General features: G+C 43.1%; 1 protein-coding gene across 1 annotated transcript in view; it reads left to right on the top strand.

The window, feature by feature from the left end:
- Positions 1–19,873, top strand: part of Osbpl3 (oxysterol binding protein-like 3) — a gene marked incomplete in the record, with an annotated part of 164,511 nt that overhangs the window by 134,736 nt on the left and 9,902 nt on the right. The window contains 4 exon segments of the mRNA XM_013510601.1: positions 9,421–9,484; positions 12,331–12,409; positions 13,383–13,527; positions 18,269–18,416. Of these exon segments, the coding sequence (XP_013366055.1) occupies positions 9,421–9,484; positions 12,331–12,409; positions 13,383–13,527; positions 18,269–18,416 (436 nt within the window).

Here is a 19,873-nt window from a genome sequence, read left to right as displayed (position 1 = left end):
GTGCTTCACATGCCTTTGTGATGATTAAATGACACCTGAGACACAGTTAGACGCGTGAACCATACATGTTGTGTGTGTGTTTTCCGGCACTGCCAGTGTGCGTCAGCATGGTGTGCAATGGTGGAATATTGGGAACGCGGAAAGTATCTGCGATGAGCAGTGATTGCAGTCAGAGTGCACACGTTCAGAAAGTGAAAAATAACCCTTCCTCATCTTATTTAGCAGCAGCTGAGCATGTTCTCCTTCACTGTATCCCAAAGTGTCACCCGAGGGCCAGTAAAGGTCACTGATTAGCTACATTCCTCTCCTTCCAGTTCTTAGAGGAAAAAGAGGGAGGATGAATTGCAGTATATTCTTTCCCTTCCAGTTGTCCTGCTGCCCTCTTTCACACTGGACTTGCCTCGTGAGGCTCAGAAGAGAAGGGTGGTGTGACCAAGAGACAGCTATAAACAATGAGCCATGCTGTCTGAACGCCAAGAAAGATGAATCTACAATCACCTCAAAGCAAATTGTCAGTAGCTTCCCAGTTAACGAGCTAAAATAAGAAACTGAATACTGGCTTGTACTAGGTTGGTGAGGGGTTAAATCAGTACTTAAGGGAATGAGTTAATCTGTCTGATTCAAATTCAACTGGGCTATTTAAATACTGAACCTAAAACGGAAAGAAAATGTAATTTGGTTACCATGGTATTATACTCTTGTGAGAAAAAAAAAAGGCCCAAACTATAGCAATCAGGATAGGATGCAGAGGCATAAAGAAAGAGTAGTGCTGGGCATGGTGGTGGCACATGCCTGAATTCCCAGAACTCTGGGAGGCTGAGGCAGGAAGATCACAAGTTCAAGCTCAACTTGGGCAACTCAACAATTTAACAAGACCCTGTCTCAAAATAAAAAATAAAACAGGGGCTGGAGGTGTAGCTCAATGCAAAGGCTCTGGGTTCAATCCCGAGTACTGCAAATAAAAGAAAAAAAAGAAAGAAGGCCAGGAGGGAGGGAGCTAAGGGTACAGGCTTCTGAAGGACTAATGTAATAAATGGAGGAGGCCCTAAATTAATATTTTTCACGAAATTCTATCCTAAGGAAGATGTAGTTTAAAATCTTATCCCGGCTGGGCATGGTGGCACATGCCTATAATCCCAGCATTTGGGAGGCTGAGGCAGGAAGATCATTGTGAGTTCGAGACCAGCCTGGGATACAAAGTGAGCTCAAGGCCAGCCTGAACTGCATAGCCAAACCTATCTCAAAAAGACCAAGGGGAAAAAAAAAGAAAAAAAAAATCTCATCTCTGAGATACAATGTGGCAAACATGCTGTTTTTTCCAAATGACGGAGTCTTTAGAGTAACAGCTCTCTCCTGCAGTACCAGGACTGTATCCCTCTAGTTTAAGGTTGTGGGTGTTGGAGGTGGTAAGTGTCCCAGGACATGAAGTAGTTGCAGCTTCCGAGAGTTCAACTACACAGAAGCTTGCTTCTCTATGTTTTTTCTCATCCCAAAAACCTAGAGACACAATATCATAGCTACTCATGGTCAGAAGCCTGAGAAAATATTCCTTGTTCAGATTTTCCTAGTCACAATTAAGTACTAGGTTTGTAGACTACTTTATGCTTTCAGATGAGCACATGATCTTATTTGATCTTTAAAATCGTCCTGTGTGGTGGGCATGTGAGAAAACCCAGGCCTACAAGCAAAGAAAGCCAGGCCTCCGGGATTAGCATCCCGTGCCGAACTGGTGCTGGGCCCACCTCCCCTGTAGTGTTCTTTCTCCCTCACACTCTTTGGGGTGTCTTGTGCAGATTTAGTTATTGTGCTCAGGGCTACCAAGAGTTGCGGGGCATGGATATAAAAATCGCCTGTTTGTGTACTCTTCAGATGAAGGCGCTTTGCCTGTCGCTGTCACTTGAACCTTTCATCTTCAACACTGCCATAGGACTTGTTCTCAACTCCCATTTGGGGTGGATGTGGCCTTGGTGAATGAGAGGCGTTCACCGAAGAAAGCATAAACATTGCTGTCCTTTGTTCTAACCTGTGGTGCCCCACCTTCTCCAGGGTGTCCTGTGTGCCAAGAAATGACACAGCCTGGGCTTTCTAAGTAGGCCGAGGAAAGGGACAGTATGGAGAGAGCGGCCTTCCTTCCTTCCCTAGCTGTCAGGCACTCAGTACCCTCCCCGTGCTTGCTCCTCGCTGCCTTCTGCTGACTGGCGGAGCTAATGCGCTAATTTTGAGCTTTGTGGAGGGATGCATGGGCCAGAACTCCATTCAGTTAGCTCTGCAGCTTTCTTTGTACCTTTGAAAAGGTGTGGGTTGAAAGCAGATGCAAATAAGCAACTACGTAACAGCAGCTTTCCTATGCACCGTACATGGGACTTCAGTTGTCAGAAGTTTGTTCAAGTAATCTTAACCATTTACCCATCCTGCTGTATATGGTTGACAGAGACACTGAATGTGCTTAGTAAACATTATAAAAGTTACTGAAATGTAAGAAAGTCAAGTGCAGTCTTTTTTCCTTTGCTCCATGGGCTCAGCATGACCTGCTTTTCTGCTGCTCGTTTGGAAAACTCTGAACATACATTCTTGCACATATTTCTAAATGTCACTCTTATCAGCTCTCTCCTTGAACACTTACATCACTCTCTGAAAAGTTCTTTTTCTCCAGCAGATAGTTATTTACTGCAGATCAAAGTTGCATTACCTTTAAAGACACCATAAGGAAGAAATTCACGCTGTCCAAACAAAACTAGCAGTAACTCGAATATAAGGTAAAGAAGCCGTTGCTTTGTGGTTTCTAGGTTAAGTTTCTGGGTTAAGTCATCACGTAATGCATTCTTGTTTTTGTTTCACAAGAAGCCACGTATTTATAAGTGATAAACTTTGAACTTTGCCCACTGCATCTCCCCCACATCAGCCAGTCTGCTTGGCTTCATCCTTCATAACCCTTTGTCTTACAGTCCACATCCTAGCTATCAGCAAACCCAGGGTCTCCTTTAGAAGCTTTCCTTTCCTTTCCAAAGCAGCTATTTCTCTGCCTCCTCCCTGCTACTGACTGGCTGGCCCAAGTCAGTACTCTCTCACTTCTTCACTACTCCACAGGTGTCCACGAGTCACTGACTTGCCAGGTTTTTGGATATATCATCTCAGTTCTAAAAAGTGTTTCTATGGCATGTCTCGCTTGCATCAGTGTGGATCGCTATCTTGCAATCACCAAGCCTCTTTCCTACAATCAACTGGTCACCCCTTGTCGCCTGAGAACGTGCATTATTTTGATTTGGATCTATTCCTGCCTAATTTTTAAGCCACCAAAATCAGTGACAGAGACTGTTGCCCTGAACTCATTAGCTGGTCTCTTCTTTCCACAGCCAATTCCTTGCCCTGAAAGCAGAGTGGTTTAAACAGAAGCCACATCTTCCCTGTACCCCTCCACGACTTCTCAAGTCACATAGAATAAGATCCAGGGTCCAGAGCCACAGAGCCCTTCCACGCCCAGCCCAGCCCAGCCACCATACCTTCCCCGGCTCAGCTGCGGCCACACCGGCCTCTTCATTTCCTCTAATTCATACTGAGGGTTTCCAGTCCTTGGCGTAGGCTGTGTCCTCTGTCTGAAATGCACTCCTCTGAGATAACTGCGTGGCTGGCTTCCTTAGATCCCTTAGCCTCCAAGATTTCCATCCTTGTAAGCCCTGCCCCTCCACCTGTTGGGAATAGCACTCCTGCTCCCTGGGCCCCATCTTCGCACCCTGCTTTACCTTTCCAACACCTGTTCTGCTGACAGGCCAGGTGCTTATTTATATGTTGTCTATCTCACTGTTACTGCCTAGCGAGGGCCCTTTGCTTTTAGTAATGACAGAAATTAAAGCACAGATTTATAGAAAACTTTAATTAGAAAATAAGAGAAAATAATAAGGAGTTTTCACTTCAAAAGCTGACAAAGATCAGATTGGCCCTTAACAAAGGAGTATAAGAAAAATAGGAAAGAATTCCAGCTTGAGCAGCTGTAGAAGGCACACTCTGAGGAAGGGGATCAGACCGACCTGCCCACAGGGACATGCAGCCAGCTTTCAGGGATCAGCTGCTGGGCTTGGATCCATTGGTCATTCTCCCAGTTCTGTCTTTTTTTTTTGTCTTTTTTGGTTTTTCTCTGGTACCGGGAACCGAACTCACGACCTTGCGCTTGCCAGGCAGGTGCTTTGCCGCTGAGCTAAATTCCCAGCCCCTTATTCTCCCAGTTCTGGTTTCCCAGCTCTGGAATCTTCACGGTCTGAGGGGCTGTTCCATTCCCATGAAATGGTTCTCTCTCCTTGCATTGAGTTTAGTCATGTGGAGATCTGCTTTTCCCAGAATCCAGTTGACCCCAGATTTAGGACAATAGCTGGAGACCTCTGGTCTCTGTAAATCTCCAGTCTGTGTCCCCAGTCTTGGAAGGAGCTGGCCAAGATCATACGGATTGACAGCTGATCACCTTGCCACATCAAACTTTAAACAGACGCTCCCTGAATGATAAACATACCTGTGTACAGAGTTGAGAAAGGATTTGACCCAAAGTTTTGTAATAACAAAGGCTACAAAATGAACGTCAAGCTTTGTTTTGCTTTTAGGTGCTATTGGGCATTTGTAGGCCCAGGTGAAGAGTCATAGTTTTTAGCAAAAATGGCTTTTAGGTCCTCGGCTGACCCAAAAGAAAACACATAAATTGTGCTTTTAATGAGTAGCCGGCCAAGGGCCCAGGACTGCCTATCCCCATCCCCATGGTGACCTCTGACTGTGCCATGACTGTCACCACGTCTGCCCTAAAATATAAATTCTACAAAGGGGAGTTTTTGTCACTTGTGCTTTTCATTGTGTCCACAGTGACCAGGACAGTGCCTACCCGTATCAGTAATTAAGTGTGCGACTGCAGAGCGGCCCCGTGGTGGCCTCCTCGGTGATTTTCCACCTGGCACAGGTTGTCCTTTCCACAAGCTGCCCTGCACTGTTGTAGGGGGTCAGGAACTAGGTCACATCGCTGCATCTCTGGGAGGTTGCAGGGAAAATGTGATGTATTAAGGGATATCTTTCTACCTCTGAAAAATAAAAATTTACAAAAAACACCAATGTTGAGAAATACACCTTTTCCACATCTGCTTCTCCTTTGCCACCTACCTCTTATGTAAAATACATTCAAGTATAAATTAAAAAATGATTGGGGCAGAGCAAAGAAAATCCTCCTATATACAAAAAACTTATAAATGACAGGAATTCTTAACTACCAAAGGAGCTGTATTAGGGCTTATAGGAAGAATGATATGTGTTTTACCATATAAATACTTGCATAATGAAAATGATACACTAACTGAATATTTAAGAACCCTTGTGAGTCAAATATAATCAAGTATAGTCAAATCTTTATCAATTCTTTGCGGAGGAAGTGATGGAAAAGAATGCTGAAAACCAGTCTAAATTGCATTTATCCAGTAGTGCAGCAGACAGTATCTCTTCTGGGGCTGGATTAGACCAGACTTACATGCACCTACCACCCTTGTTTGCCTGGGTTAATATGTAATAAGAATAGACTCCTAATCAAATCCTACACTAACAAAGACACATTAGGTTTTGTTCATTATTTTTTATTCGTATACAGAGACTGTCATTAACTAAGATTAAGTATTAATGATGAATTATCCCTTTCTGTGGGGAGTCAAGGTAATCAAAGCCTTGAAATTATATTTTCAAATTGACTGGCATCTAATGTCATCTTTGATGCTAAGATTTGAAGAAGACATTGAGAGCAGGTATTAGGAACATAGTATTTTGTAGCCAAGAGAGATTGTCAGACCTAATTTTACAAAGGAAAAAGTGAAACTTGGAAGGTTGGGAAGGTCAGATTCAAAAGATTCTTTAAGTGTTCATGAAAAGGGACCTTTTGATGTACCTTGGCTTTGGGGACAAGAGCCCAGCTCTGAGAGCAGCCATAGAAAGTCTGCTGGAACGTAGAGAAAAGAGCTTGGATTAAGGACCAAATACTGCCTCAGTCATTCACTGACAATGTAGCATTGGGCGAGTTCTTTGCTGGACAGAACCTTTTTTTCCTAATTTGTAACATAAGGTTAATAAAGGCACAAGGCCACCATAAGAACTAAGTGAAAATGCACTCATTTAAAAAATTAAAGTTTAGTCACTGCTTTATCAATACCAGTGTTACCTTCCTGGACATATTTGACATAAGTTCTTCATTTCTGTTAGTCCAGTTAGTATTAGCCCTATGTTATAGCTGAGGGAACTGAGGCTGAAGGAATGAAGAATTTTGCTTACCATCATACATTTTTTGAATAAATTATGACTTTAATATAATTAATTAACCTACTTAAGAAATATTTTCAGTCATTCAAAATCTAAACTAAACAAAATTTTAGGAACAACAAACTCAAAACTGAAAAGAAAGCAGCAGTATAAAATAGGATTCCAGAAATAAAATTTAGATGTTTTCAAAATTTAGATGCTTCAAATACCCTTTTGTTGTTTCGGCTCTGAGAAATAAGAGGAAATACTTAGTGTCTTTTCAAATAAGTGAGACCTTTGAAAAGGCTAAAGAATAGAGAAAAAGGTACAGAACTGGTGTGATCTAGATAAAGATGGCATTACAGTTAGGGCCCAGGTCTGTGGGACAGCAAACGCTCACCTGCACTCTGTGACACTAGAGCAGCCCGGGGCAGACAACCTGGCAGCGTCTAATGAATAAATATCCACAGTGAGGAGACAAAGAGAAAGCAGGCATCACTGGAAAGCTTTGTAAACTTCTGAGAAGCAAAGTGGTACAAATAAACCATTCTCGAAGGCCTCTTTACTCTATAAGGACATAGGCAAAGTCACTGGTACTTGAATACTGAGATCTGTTCATTCAGAAAACATCTTTTGGACCCATGTAAAGACAGTCTGCTAACCGTTGGTTTATTAATCTGGTACAGCGTGTTTTCTTTTTTTAATCAAAGTTGCATTTTCTAGGACATGTATGTAATTAGAGTATAGGAAGACTTCTTTTATTTCACATAGACAGTCTTTATTCCTGTTTTATTTATTTGTTTCTGGGCAGATGCATAGTTTTAATATCCTGTATTTTGTTTTGATGCTTATATTTGACTATACCAATACAGATGCCAAATTCTTGATCAAGGCAATAATACTTCTTTCCCCCATTACTAGAGTGTTTCTGTGAGATGAATCTAATGCCGTTTTTGATAACCCACTGTAGAATGTCTGTATTATGCAGGAAGGGCACGTTTCGTGCCCCTCTCCCATTCAGCAGTGGATTATGTCAAGTGGGGTGGGAGAGGTGGATATTGTCTTATTTTAACTTCATCTGATCCCTTGCTTTAAAAGTTAACTAGATTATTTTGAGAGCTATCTTAAGGTAGAAAGAATAAGGGAGTGCAGAATTTTATGATCTAAAGTGTCTCTTAAGTGGTCAGATTAAAAATGTGATGACAGCAATTAATTATAAAATTAAATTTTATAATTTAAAGATTATAAAAAGTACAGCTAAAATGACAACAGAGGAAGGCAGAATTACATGATAGTTAGGTTCTCAGTGCTTGCAGTGAATATTTCCCTTAAAAATCTCATAGGATGGCAAAGGGCTCACCTTTGTACTAGCAAAGGACTCAGACGGTGCAAACAACAGCACATTTACATCTCCTACTTCATATGGTGGCTGGAATTTAAGTTTATTGAATAATCTGAAACATATGCTTACTATCTTAGCCTTTGCCTCTACTTTTCCTTTATCAAAGTTGGTTCTACCGTAATCCCATCCATTAACTGTCTGTGGGATGCGTGACTCTTGGGTCATTCCATCCCTACAGGGCTCGACCTACAGGAGGAGCATGTGGCAGTGGTTTCCAAAGCGTGTTCCTCAGGGCTGTTGAGGATCCAGAGCAAGGAGAGTAGCTCTGGGTTTATCATCCCCATCCTCCTCCTCTTCACATACAAGCTTGTACCTACCTGTCTCAGGCAGGACTCCATATTCTAAGTTGTTGATAAGATGTGTTTGAGCCTGACACAGTGGTCCATACCTGTGGCCCCAGCAACAGGGAAGCTGAGGCAGGAGTATCACACGTTCAAGGCCAGCCTGGGCTTTTTAACAAAACACTGTCTCAAAACAAAGAGGGCAGTGGATATAGCTCAGTGGAAGAGCAGCTGCCTAGTACATGTGAAGCCCTGGGCCCAATCCCAAATACTACATCAAAAAATAAATCATAAAAGTGTTTGGAAACTTAAACTACTTAAGACTTTTTTTTAAAATTTGAAAACCATTCAGGTGAACCAGGATTCTGCATTTTCCCTCTACTACTTCTCTGACACTGTGGTTTGGAAAATGTCACTTAGTCCTTCTGATTTCAGAATCCACATTTATAATACAAAGGCTTTGGGCTAGATAGCCTAAATGTGTGATACCTGTGCTAAAAACAAGCTAAAGCACCGAAACTTCTGGAAGTACCACTGCCAGCCTGGTCACACTGGTAATGAGCTAGTACAGTCAGCAGAGCATGTTCCTTGAGTGTTGCTTAGATAATGAAGAAATAGAAAGGAGAAGGCATTTTCTCTAATTAGTGAACAAAAAGGTAGCGGACCACTTGCCAAAAGGTGGTCTCCGTTACAGGAGATTGTCTTTTCTGGGATGTGCTGTAATTACTTGTCTACTCAAGATATTTCTTTCTTCCCTTGACAAAAGATGAACACATTTTTTCTTAACAGTTAGCAAACATTTCCTCAGAAATTGTATGTTTAGCTGTTTATTTCTTAGTTTTGGTAGTGCTGGGGATTGAACCCGGTGCTTCACACAGGCTGTGCAAGTGCTCTGCCACTCAGCGACACCCCAGCCAAAGGACTTTATTTTTAAAAAAGTGTCTTAAATGGGTCTTGTGGATGATGTGAGAAGAGGCTGGACTGCATGATGCACAGTTTGCAAGAGTTGAATCTGCTGAGCTGGAGGGAAGGCATTTTTGTTTTGCTTAGAAGGTGCGTGTTAAGACGGTCAGTTTAGTTAAAATGTGTGCAAGGTACCTTGAGAATCACCTAAAAGATTTTGAAGTCGGTAGCCAGTGTCGTTTTGTGTGGGTTATGAATGGGCATTCCTCAGATTTTCCTGTTTTGGTTTTTACGCCTTTCAAAAGAGGTGTCTGCCTTCATCACTTACCCTTGGGCCACCCTCTCAGGGAAGTCTCCAGGGACTTCTGGTCACAGCTTTTTTTCTCACCTTTACCACCTGAGCAAGACAAAGCTGACTTTATCAAGTGCGCCCTCTAGAGGACAGACTTGTTGAAGGGAACTACACAAGTTTTCCTTCAATTAAGCATCGTACCTGGGTCACATCTCAGTGCAAGGAAAGAGGAGCGAATTTCATGAGATACAAAAGTTTGCTCATTTTTTCTTTTTGTTCTTTGTCTCCATTAGGTCAGCCACCATCCACCTATCTCTGCATGTCACGCTGAGTCTGGAAATTTTGTTTTCTGGCAAGGTAATGTGCTAGTATATTTGACCTCCCTTTCCTGGAACATTATTATTTTATTCAGGAATTACTATCGATGCTGGCAGACATCAAAAGTGGTCCCCGAACTCGGATCCCATTAGAGCATCTGCTCCACTTGATGTTCTCACCTCTCGTCTCTGAACCATAATTGATATTTGTCAACTATTAATTGATACTGCTTTAATTGATAATTGTTGTAAAGTCTTCAGGGAGGTCATTTAATTTTCTCCTTTTAAAAAAATCCTCCATCTTTATCTAGATCACACCAGTTCTGTACCTTTTTCTGTATTCTTTAGCCTTTTCAAATTTCTCACTTATTTGAAAAGATACTAAGTATTTCCTCTTATTTCTCAGAGCCTAAACAACAAAAGGGTATTGTTGCTTTTGAAACATCTAAATTTTGTTTCTGGAATCCTATTTTATACTGCTGCTTTCTTTTCAGTTTTGAGTTTCTTGTTCCTAAAATTTTGTTTAGTTTAGATTTTGAATGACTGAAAATATTTCTTAAGTAGGTTAATTACTTATATTAAAGCCATAATTTATTTAAAAAGTCAGAGTGTAGTATACACAGAACACATGAGCATCCTAGATTTTTAAAGCATAAGCATATATCAGTTTTAAAAACATCTTCCTCTACTAAAAGGATAACCACCTGATTCCCCACCTGATAATTCCTGATTTTAAAAGTATAGAAGAATATATAGGATCACTTCCCTAGCACTATCCCTTCCTCAACCACCCATTTCCTCTGTACGGGTGTGATTGATACTGCCACTTGAAAGTACTGTGATTTCCTTTCTTATAATTTGCTATTAAAATTTAAAATGGAAGCCTGATTTGAAATTTCTCTACTTTTTACAAAAATCCTCTGGAAACAAAGTCTCATAAGGTTTCTAATATCCTAACTGCTAAACTCATTGACCCTATAAGCACCTCTTTTGTTATTTTTTAAATTATGTATTTTCCTAATGGGAGGAGGTTGTCTCAAAGTAGTTTCTGTGTGCTCCCCATTTCCTCAACTCCTTTCCTAACCATTCATTTCCTGGGGAATTCTTTCTCATCAGCCTTTTCTGAATAACTGTACCTATACCTAGAGGCCTCTGACTCTGAAATCTTTATTTTTATCCAATCTGACATTTCTCTGCATTTTAATTATGTTGTTTAGTCCATTTACATTTATTATGATTATTGATACAGATGAGTTTAAATTTGCCCTCATATTTGTCTGTCACATGTGTTCTTTGTTTCCCCATTTTTTCCTTTTCTGCCTTCTTTTTGATAAATTGAATGCTTCCTGCAATTATGTTTTGTCTCCTCTGTTGATTTCTTAGCTATGCCTCTTTGTTCTGTGTTTTAGTTGTTACTTCATGATTCACACATCTATTAATATACTAATCTATCATCAAGCAATGTTATGTCACTTCACATATAATATAAAAATTAAGTGTATTTCTATTCCTTCTCTTCTAAACTTTGAGCTTGCATGTTACAGCCCCCGCATATGCTATTATTTTTGCTTAAACAGTTACCTTTTTCCCCCACTGAGTAACAATTTTATTGACACATAATTCACATACCTATCATAAAATTAACTTATTTAAAGTGTATGGGTTTTTATTTTACTATTCACAGAGTTGTAAAGTCATAGCACAATTAATTTTAGAAGATTTTCATCATTCCAAAGAGAAACCTCTAACAAATATTTCCCCTTCCAATTTCCCTCAACAACCCCAGCCTGAGGCAACAGCACCCATCTATTTTCTGTCTGTATAATTTGCCTATTTGGAGCATTTCATATAAAGCGAATCATATGCTGTGTGGCTGGACCTGCTCCCCCCAGGCCCCTCCCCAGACCCCAGCACCATCCTGGACCCCAGCTCTGGCCTCCTCCAGCTGCCTGCTCCCACCCCACCCCTTGCAAGCTTTCTGTCCTCAGTCCCAAAGCCAGCAGAGCTCTCCACAGGCTTTCTTCTACCCAGCCCTCTCTGTGGGTGCACCTTTCGTACTAGGTAGAAAAGTCTGACCTCATTTATAAATTCTCCTTTTCTTTTTCAATCTGTGTCTAATTTTCCACTCTGTTCCTACTTCTTTGATATTTATGCAATCACTGTATCACTCTGGCCATTACCCATTTGTCCCCTGGGCAACCACGGTAGCCTCTCACCGCGTTCCTTTCATCTCTCCCTCACACAGCTTCCAATTGTCTTTGTGAGGTCTGCCCCAAATCACATTAGCTCCCCCAGTGCACACAGACCAGACTTCTTAGCCAGGCCTGTGGAGTTGCTCATTTTGTTCTCCTCCTGACTTTTTACTCTTCCCTAGATAATCTCAGACCTGTGAGATAGAACATACGCTATCCTTATATTTTTATCCAAGTAAGCTATTTTTTCTGCCTTAAATTGCTTTTTTCTACCTGGTGAATTCCTGCTATTTTCTACAAAGCCCCACTTACATGACCCCTTCTGAGAAACCTCTTCTGATCTCCTCCCCAAGCACATTGGTCATTCCTTACCCTTTTTGTCCATTCACCTTAGAACACACACAACTATCCGCTGTGTCTCTCTGTGCTGTGTACTCCTTGTTTTTACTTCTGTCTGCTTTTCCTGCTCTTAATTCTTCCCCAGGAAGGACTTTATCTTATAATTTTAGTTTTTCTGATTCTGTTTCAGGTGCCTAGTTGGTATGTACATTGCATGAAATATTTTCCTATACAATAATTAATCTGATTAGAGAAAAATAGTATTATATAGTGATTGATCATTTATGTAGACTAAGAATCCTTTGATCTGACTAGCTGTCCTACTAGATATGTAACACTGACTATTTCATTTCAGATGTGAGGTGGAAAAACAAATTTTGGGGCAAATCCATGGAAATTGTTCCAATCGGCACAACCCACGTGACTCTCCCGGCGTAAGTTCTGCTGTGGTTAGGAATTTTACAGAATTTAGTAGCAGAAAAACACTTTAGGGTCAGGATGCCCACCACCCCCATAGCCTGGAGAGTATGGTTTCCTTTCAAGCTGTTTCTTGGTGATATCAAATGTTCCTCATCTCAGCAAGCTTGGATTTTCTTTCTCCCAAGTGGAAATCTGCCAGCAGACCAATGTTCTCTGCATTGATGCTTTTTAAAAATCCACTCCTACTTCCTATCAAGGTTAGGAACGGTAGTTTTCTTTAACATTATTGCCCTGCCTCTCTGTCAGAATTCCTTCTAAGACATGGCCTTCCTCAGATAGGGACTGTTGATGCTTATTCAGGAAGCAAAATGCCTTCGAGCAGGGTTTCCGGAATAAGGCTGCTGTGATTCAGCGCTCGCTCTGCCCCAGTGCCGTGGTGGCCCCCTTTCTCATGACCAGTCCCCTTGTCTGTGACCTGGGGATTATAAGCCACCTCCTTCCCCGGACAGTTCTGAGGAGCACACAGTTGATACGCAGACAGCAGCGCGTGGCACACAGCACTTGCCACGTACTCAGTCTCACCAGTTCCCTCACAATTCTTACTTAACTCTGTAAGTAATAGATGAGTAATTTCTCTTCATAAAAGATAATTGTCAAATTATAGAAAACCCCCATAGCTCCGGCCACCAACTTCCCTTTCCAGCTGGGCAGCTCTATCACGTCACCTCTGGCTCTTGGTTGCCTCCTTTGTTGAAGGAGGCAGGGGTGTGGTCCAGAGACCGTGAACCTCCAGCAAAGCCTTCCCTGGCTTCCGGAGTGCAGGAGGCTGACCACCGTGTCCCGTGTGTGTCTCAGGTGACTTCCTGGAGCTTGAAGCACAGTGCAGGGTCGGTAAAGGAAGAGATGTGATTGTGGTTTAGTTCATAAAATAGCAGTGTTGGTTTGCAGTTGTTGGCTTTGTCACTCTTACTTCTCCCTCCGATTCAGCTTTGGAGATCATTTTGAGTGGAACAAGGTGACCTCTTGCATCCACAACATCCTGAGTGGGCAGAGGTGGATTGAGCACTATGGCGAGATTGTCATCAACAACCTGAACAACGATTCCTGCCACTGCAAAGTGAACTTCATAAAGGTAATTCAAGCGGCTTCTGAGCCCCGACCCTGGAAGGCCTGAGGCGGACCTGGAGCCTGAGGACACGGGCTGTCTGGGCTTTACACCTTCACATGTGTACCAGCAGACAAGCAGTGCCAGTGCCTTCCTGACCGCAGCCCAGCCTCTGTCACCTGGACCAGAACCATGACCTTCCTGACTTCTCTCCTGCCCTAACTCCCTGATGATCTGTCCTTAGTGCACAGCTAAAGGGGCCCTTTAAAAACATGTCACCATCCACAGCATGGTTGCAAGCTGGAGACATTATGCTAAGTGAAGTAAGCCAGATGCAAAAGGACGCATTGCATGGTTCCACTTACGAGGCCCCGGGAGGAGTCACATTCACAGAGACAAAGCAGAGCGGTAGTTGCCAGGCCTGGAGGTGGGAGAAATGGGGAGTTAGTATTTAATGGGTGTGGCGTTTCTGTTTGGGAAAATGAAAGTCTTGGAAATAGTGGTGATAGCTGCCCAACATGTGAGTGTCATTAATACCACTGAGCTTTTGTTCGGATGGTGAATTGTATGCTTATATGTTTTGCCATATCATTCTTCGAGCTAAGTCCTCCAGTAACTTCCACCTTTCTCAGAGTGAAGGTCTGCAACCCTACGGTGGCCCACCAGGCCCTGCGCAGTCTGCACTCCCCACTCCTGCCTCAAGCGCACACACTTGCACGCTTGCACGCACAACGCACTCATGCACACGCACACACACCACCCTCCTTCCACCATGCTCCTTCCACCCCAGCCTTAGCTTCTACCACCCTCTCTTCCCCACTCTGTTCTGAACACAGCGATTCACTTCTGTATGCCTCAGCCATTCCCCTTAGATCCTTCTGTCACCTCCCCAATCTGTCTTTCATTCTTACTATCCTCTGAAAGTAGTGTGCTGATTATTTCTTTATCTGTTTATTTTCTGCTCTCCACATCCTCCTCCCATCCCCAACTCCAGAAGAGCAGAAGCCTGGTCTGTCTTGCGGTACCTGGCATGTAGCAGAGGCTCATCATTTTCAGAGAAAATGGAAAGATTAACCAAATGTAAAAAGTATAGGGTAGGCAGGGCATGGAGGTGCATGCCTGTAATCCCAGCACTCAGGAGGCTGAGGCAGGAGGATCACCATAAGCTCGAGGCCAGCCTGGGCTACACAGTAAGTTCAAGGCCACCTAGACTACATAGTGAGATGCTGTCTCAAAAAAAAAGTATACGATAGTCTCTATCTTTTCAGCCACTTTTATTTGAGGTCTTCCTCTAGTTCTTTCTCTCTTGGAATCCTTCTTGCACTTAAAAATCATATGTATTTGACATGATGTTAAATCATTACCTCCCTCAAGAAATATTTGCATTTAACGAAGATCAAAAGATATGATCTGCAAGATGAGGTTTTAACTGTGACATTTCGTGCAGCACTTCTCAGTGTCACCTGTAACCCGTAGGGCGTCCTTACAAAGAAGTTGATTGCAATCTTTATTACTTGTGTCAAATTGGGTTGTAGAGAGACCTACCTGTAGTGATAACCTTGCATTTGGGACAAAGTAAAAATGACCCTACCTTGAAGGCTTCACCACAGGTCTCTGCAAAAAAGAAGCAAAGGGCAACCTGGAGCAGATATCTGTTACCCTCAACCAAGAGGACAGCACCCTGGTTTTCAGTATTCTCCCAAGGAAATATGTTTAGGTGGCATGTCTGCAACCCAGCTGGTTCTCCTCACTCAAGGACAGTGAAGGGACTTCTGTAGTTAGGAGAGAGGAACATTGACTGTGCCTTTGGTGTTGAAAAACAATCTGAAAACAGGTGCTATGGTTGGCTATTGAATATGGTGGAGCCCCTGGCTTCCCATCTAGTTGTCAACATTGGATTTGTTGGCAGATATCACTAAGAGGAAAATCTAACCCTCACTTCAGAATAAATGTAAGGAGCTGGACACTGCTGTCGGCATCTCTCTCCTCTCCTCCCCTCTCCTCTCCTCTGCTGTCCTCCTCTCTTCTCCCCTCCCCTCCCCCCTCTCCTTTCCTCTTCCCTGTCCTCCCTCCTCCCCTGCCCTCCCCCCTCCTTCCCTTTTATGTACCTGGAGAATTCACTTTTAAATTTCTGCTTCTTCTGTAAGATGCTGCTATGCCTTGCCCTTCCTTCCCATTTTTACCAGTCTTGGAGTGGAGAAGCTGAACCACCAGGATATGCCCTGAAAATGCCACTCAACGTTATTGGTTTCCAAATATACATTCTGTTTCAGCTGAAAATAGTGCTAAGATTTTTGATTTATGGAGAAATGCTTTGTGGTCTATCCTAGCGATTTTTAAGAGCAGCCAGGTACGGTAATTGGGAGATTTGGAAGGAAAAGAAAAGAAAAGAAAAAAAAAAAAAAAAAATCAACTCTAGGGAGTTGGAGCTCCCTCTGCTGGCTGGAATGTCGTACTGTATATAACTAACGGAGCAGAGCTGTGCTGGGCTGCCTCACAGACCGCGGCCCACACACAGCGAGCATGGGGACTACAACAGTTCCTGTGGCCGCGTTAACAGTGCTTGTTTCAGGGAAGAATAATACAGGACACTGAACATTTAAGCAACTTCCCTGATAGGTTTGCAAATAACTCACCAGGTCTTTTAAAGAAAACAAAACAAAACGAAAACCCGAGTTACATTTCTTTTAAGTGGTAGTAGAGCCGCAGTGCACTAAGAGCCGCGGTGACAGCCATGGAAGAGCTGGGCCGTAGGACGGGCTTAGAGAGCAGCCGCCCTGCCGGCCCGGTGTGTGAGAGTGGACCTGAGCCTCTCATTCCTACACTGCATGTAACAGAAGTAGAAAGAAAGTATTGCATAGAAATGGTGATTATCAAGTTATGAACTACAAATAGGTTAACCGTTAATTTTATCAGATAACTAGAGGTATGATTATAAAGAAGAAGAAGGGGAAGGAGAAGAGCCTAACGCAGATAAATACAGACATGTAGACCAGTGGGAACGGAAAATAGCCAGAGATACATCGGCGCATTTACAGTGAGTTGACTTTTGACAGATACCAAGAAGACACAGTGGGAAAGGGACGATTTCTTCAGTAAAATGGTGGTGGGGAAACCGGACTGCAAAAGAATGAAATTAGACCTCTATCTCACTCACACCATATACAAAACTCGAAATGAATGGAGACTTAAATGTAAGCCCCGAAGCAGTAACAACGCTCAAAAATATAGTGAGAAAAACTCTGATATTGTTATGAACAGTGCTTAAAAAAAAGACTCCAGAAACACATTCAACAAAAGTAAAAATAGATGAGTGGTGCGACGGAAAGCTAAAACGCTTTTGCATAGCAAAGAGAATAATCAGAGCAGGAGGAAATATTTGCAAACTCTCCACCTGATAAGGTGATAATGTATCTGGAATTCAGTGGCAAGAAAACAAATAGTCTGCTTTAGAAATGGGCAAAGGGGCTGGGATATAGCTTAGTGTTAGAGGACTTGCCTAGCATGGACAAGTCAAGCTGGGTTGATCTTCAGCACCTCAAAAAGGAGTGGAGGAGACCTGAACAGACCTTTCTGAAAAAAGGCCTCCCAAATGAAGATACGGTCAAGATCACTGTCAGGGAAATGCAAATTAAAATCTCAATGGTGAATCATCTTACACCTCTCAGAATGGCTGTTATAAAAAAGATGAAAGATAAATGTTGGCAAGGGCGTGGAAAAATGAGAACTTTTGCATGCTATTGGTGGGAATGTAAATTAGTACAGCTATCAGCAGAAATAGAATGGAGGTTCCTCATACAGTTACAATATGAACTACCACGGGACCTCGCAACCCCACTGCTGGGTATGTAGTCAAAGGAAATCAAATCAGTATGGCGAAACCTGCACTACCATGTTCATTGCAGTGTTATTCACAATAGCCAACATAAAGAATCAGCCTCAGTGTCCATCAGTAAATGAGCAGATAAAGAAAATATGAGATGGACACATAGTGACCTACTGTTCAAGTATAAAGAAGAAGGAAATTCATTTGTAACAGTATGGATGAATCCGGCTGACGTTACATTATGTGAAATGAGCCAAGCACAGAAAAACAAATATTTCGTGGTTTTTCCATATGTGCAACCTTAGAAAGTTGAAGTCATAGAAGCAGAGAGTCAGGAGATGGAGGGAGGGGAGAGGCAGGGGAGGAAAATGGAAAATAAATAATTAAGATGTGCTATGTACATGTACTAATTCCCATAATGAATATAATTATTATGTACTACAAACATGTACTAATAAAAATGTTTTGAAACAAATAATAAAAGCAGTAGAATGGAAGTTACTGGGTGTGGGGCTATGGGTCAGAGAAATGCTGTCAAAGGGTACAAAATTACAGCTAGAGCAGAGGAATATGGTCAAGCGAACTATTAAACAACATGGAGAATATCCTTAGTAACTATATCATATACTTAACAGGGATCAGAGAACAGTTTTTAAGGGTTCTTACCAAAATAGATGTGGTAAAACATACGTTAATTAGTTTTTTTTAGCCAGCCCGCCCACAATGTATACATATTTCAAAACATTGTGTTGTAGAGGATAAATATATACAAGGGTGTTTGTTTTTTTTTTGTCAACTAAAAAGCGTACAGAATCCAGAACTGGCAAATGATAGATAGCATGCAGGCACTCTTACTATTCTTTCTCTTGCTTCACTCTTTGTTTACTTACTGTCTCTCAGAAGCGGGAGCCGCAGTACGCCATAACTCCCTTTGCATCCTAGGCAAAGTACTGGAGCACCAATGCCCACGAGATCGAAGGCACAGTGTTCGACCGCAGCGGACAGGCGGTGTACCGGCTGTTTGGGAAGTGGCACGAGAGCATCTACTGCAGCGGCGGCGCCTCCTCGTCCACGTGCATCTGGAGAGCAAGTGAGTTTCCAGCCGCAGGGGCCTCAGGCGTCGCGGCTGGGCGAGGCCAGGGGAGGCTGTCAGGGCGCGGATCAGCTCTGTTCAGAGTCCCTAACCTCCTCCTGCTTTGAACAAGGTTAGAGGTATGGGCCCTTCTCTCATTCGGCCAGCTGTCTCAGCAGCCCTCGTCGTAGGCTGCCAGGTCCCGGGTTCTTAACCCCAGAACACAAGTCGTTGGGGAGTGTAGAAGATACTGAGTCCACACCTGGGACTGTCTGGGGCTCTCTGAAGTCAGTGAGGTGTAGGAAGTCGTAAGGACCAAGAGAAAAGTGTTAACTGGAAAAAACTAGTGACTTAGGGTTCCACAAAGAGTGAGGAGTCTCTGGATTCAGAGCCCCATAGACCACCCTGATCTCTGTGATTCCAGGACACCGAGTCCTTCAAGCAGCTGTGGGGAGAAGGGCCAGGCCAGCCCAATGTTCTGTGGCATGTCCCTACACATTTTATCACCGTAGCTGTGTCCAAGTCAGGATCACGTTGTAAAACCACTGGTCTGAGACACAGCTGCTAGGATGCTTTGGATTGATAGAAACCAAACAAAGAAAAGCTACTCTATTAGTGTCTTAAGCCATGAGGATGTCTACCGCTGCTTGGCAGTCCGTGAGGGTTGGTGGCCCCAGGTAGGTACCCTGGCACCTTACCGGTGTCACAACCCAAACCACTGAGGGCATATTCTGCCACTCCCAGTGTGCCCAGTGGTTATAAAGTGGTCGCCATGGCTCAGTGTGATATCCCCGCTCTGCTGCATACCAAACAGGGAGGGAGAGAGGACAAAGCGTGTGCTTCTCATGTGCCTCCCGTTTCTCAGCAATGCAGTGTCTCTCAGGATCCCCTAGCAAATACATCTTTATACCACATCAGACTGCAGTGGATGCAAACCTGTTTCTTGAACCAGTCATGAGCAACAGAGTGGGCAGGAGGGATTCTGATGGACATAGGGTCACCCCTTGGGAAAGCGCGTGCTCCCTGAACAGAATCAATATTCCCTTAGCAAGGAGGAGAAGTGAATGAAGAGCAGGCGGCGGCCCCTGTCTCCTTCAGTGGGTGGCAGCCACACCTTCCACCATCACCAAGGTTGCCGGGAAGCCAGAATAAATTGTCCCTGTGGTTGCCTTCCCACTTCAGAGGCGGGCACGAGATCTTGCAAGTGGGACAGTCTCTCCTTCGTTTAAAGTATGTTTCACCAATGGGCGCCACCGTGCTCCCTGAATGTTATAGACCTTGACAAGGGAACACTATTGAAATCGTGGGCGTTGTTACTCCTTGACATTATGTTTCTGCATTTTCTGTGAGCATCCCTTGAAGATTCCCCATCCTTAAAAAAAACTGCTCTTTTCACTCTGGTGGTTAGGGCACTGCAGTGGAAAACCTAGTGGGAAGCTTTGGTATTACTTTCATGTTTAAGCTATAAGGATTGT

Source organism: Chinchilla lanigera, unplaced genomic scaffold (assembly GCF_000276665.1).
Source record: "Chinchilla lanigera isolate Chin_1 unplaced genomic scaffold, ChiLan1.0 scaffold00009, whole genome shotgun sequence".
Taxonomy (NCBI): Eukaryota; Metazoa; Chordata; class Mammalia; order Rodentia; family Chinchillidae; genus Chinchilla; species Chinchilla lanigera.
The sequence above is the reverse complement of the archived record's forward strand: the minus strand, read 5'-3'. Positions and strand labels throughout refer to the sequence as shown.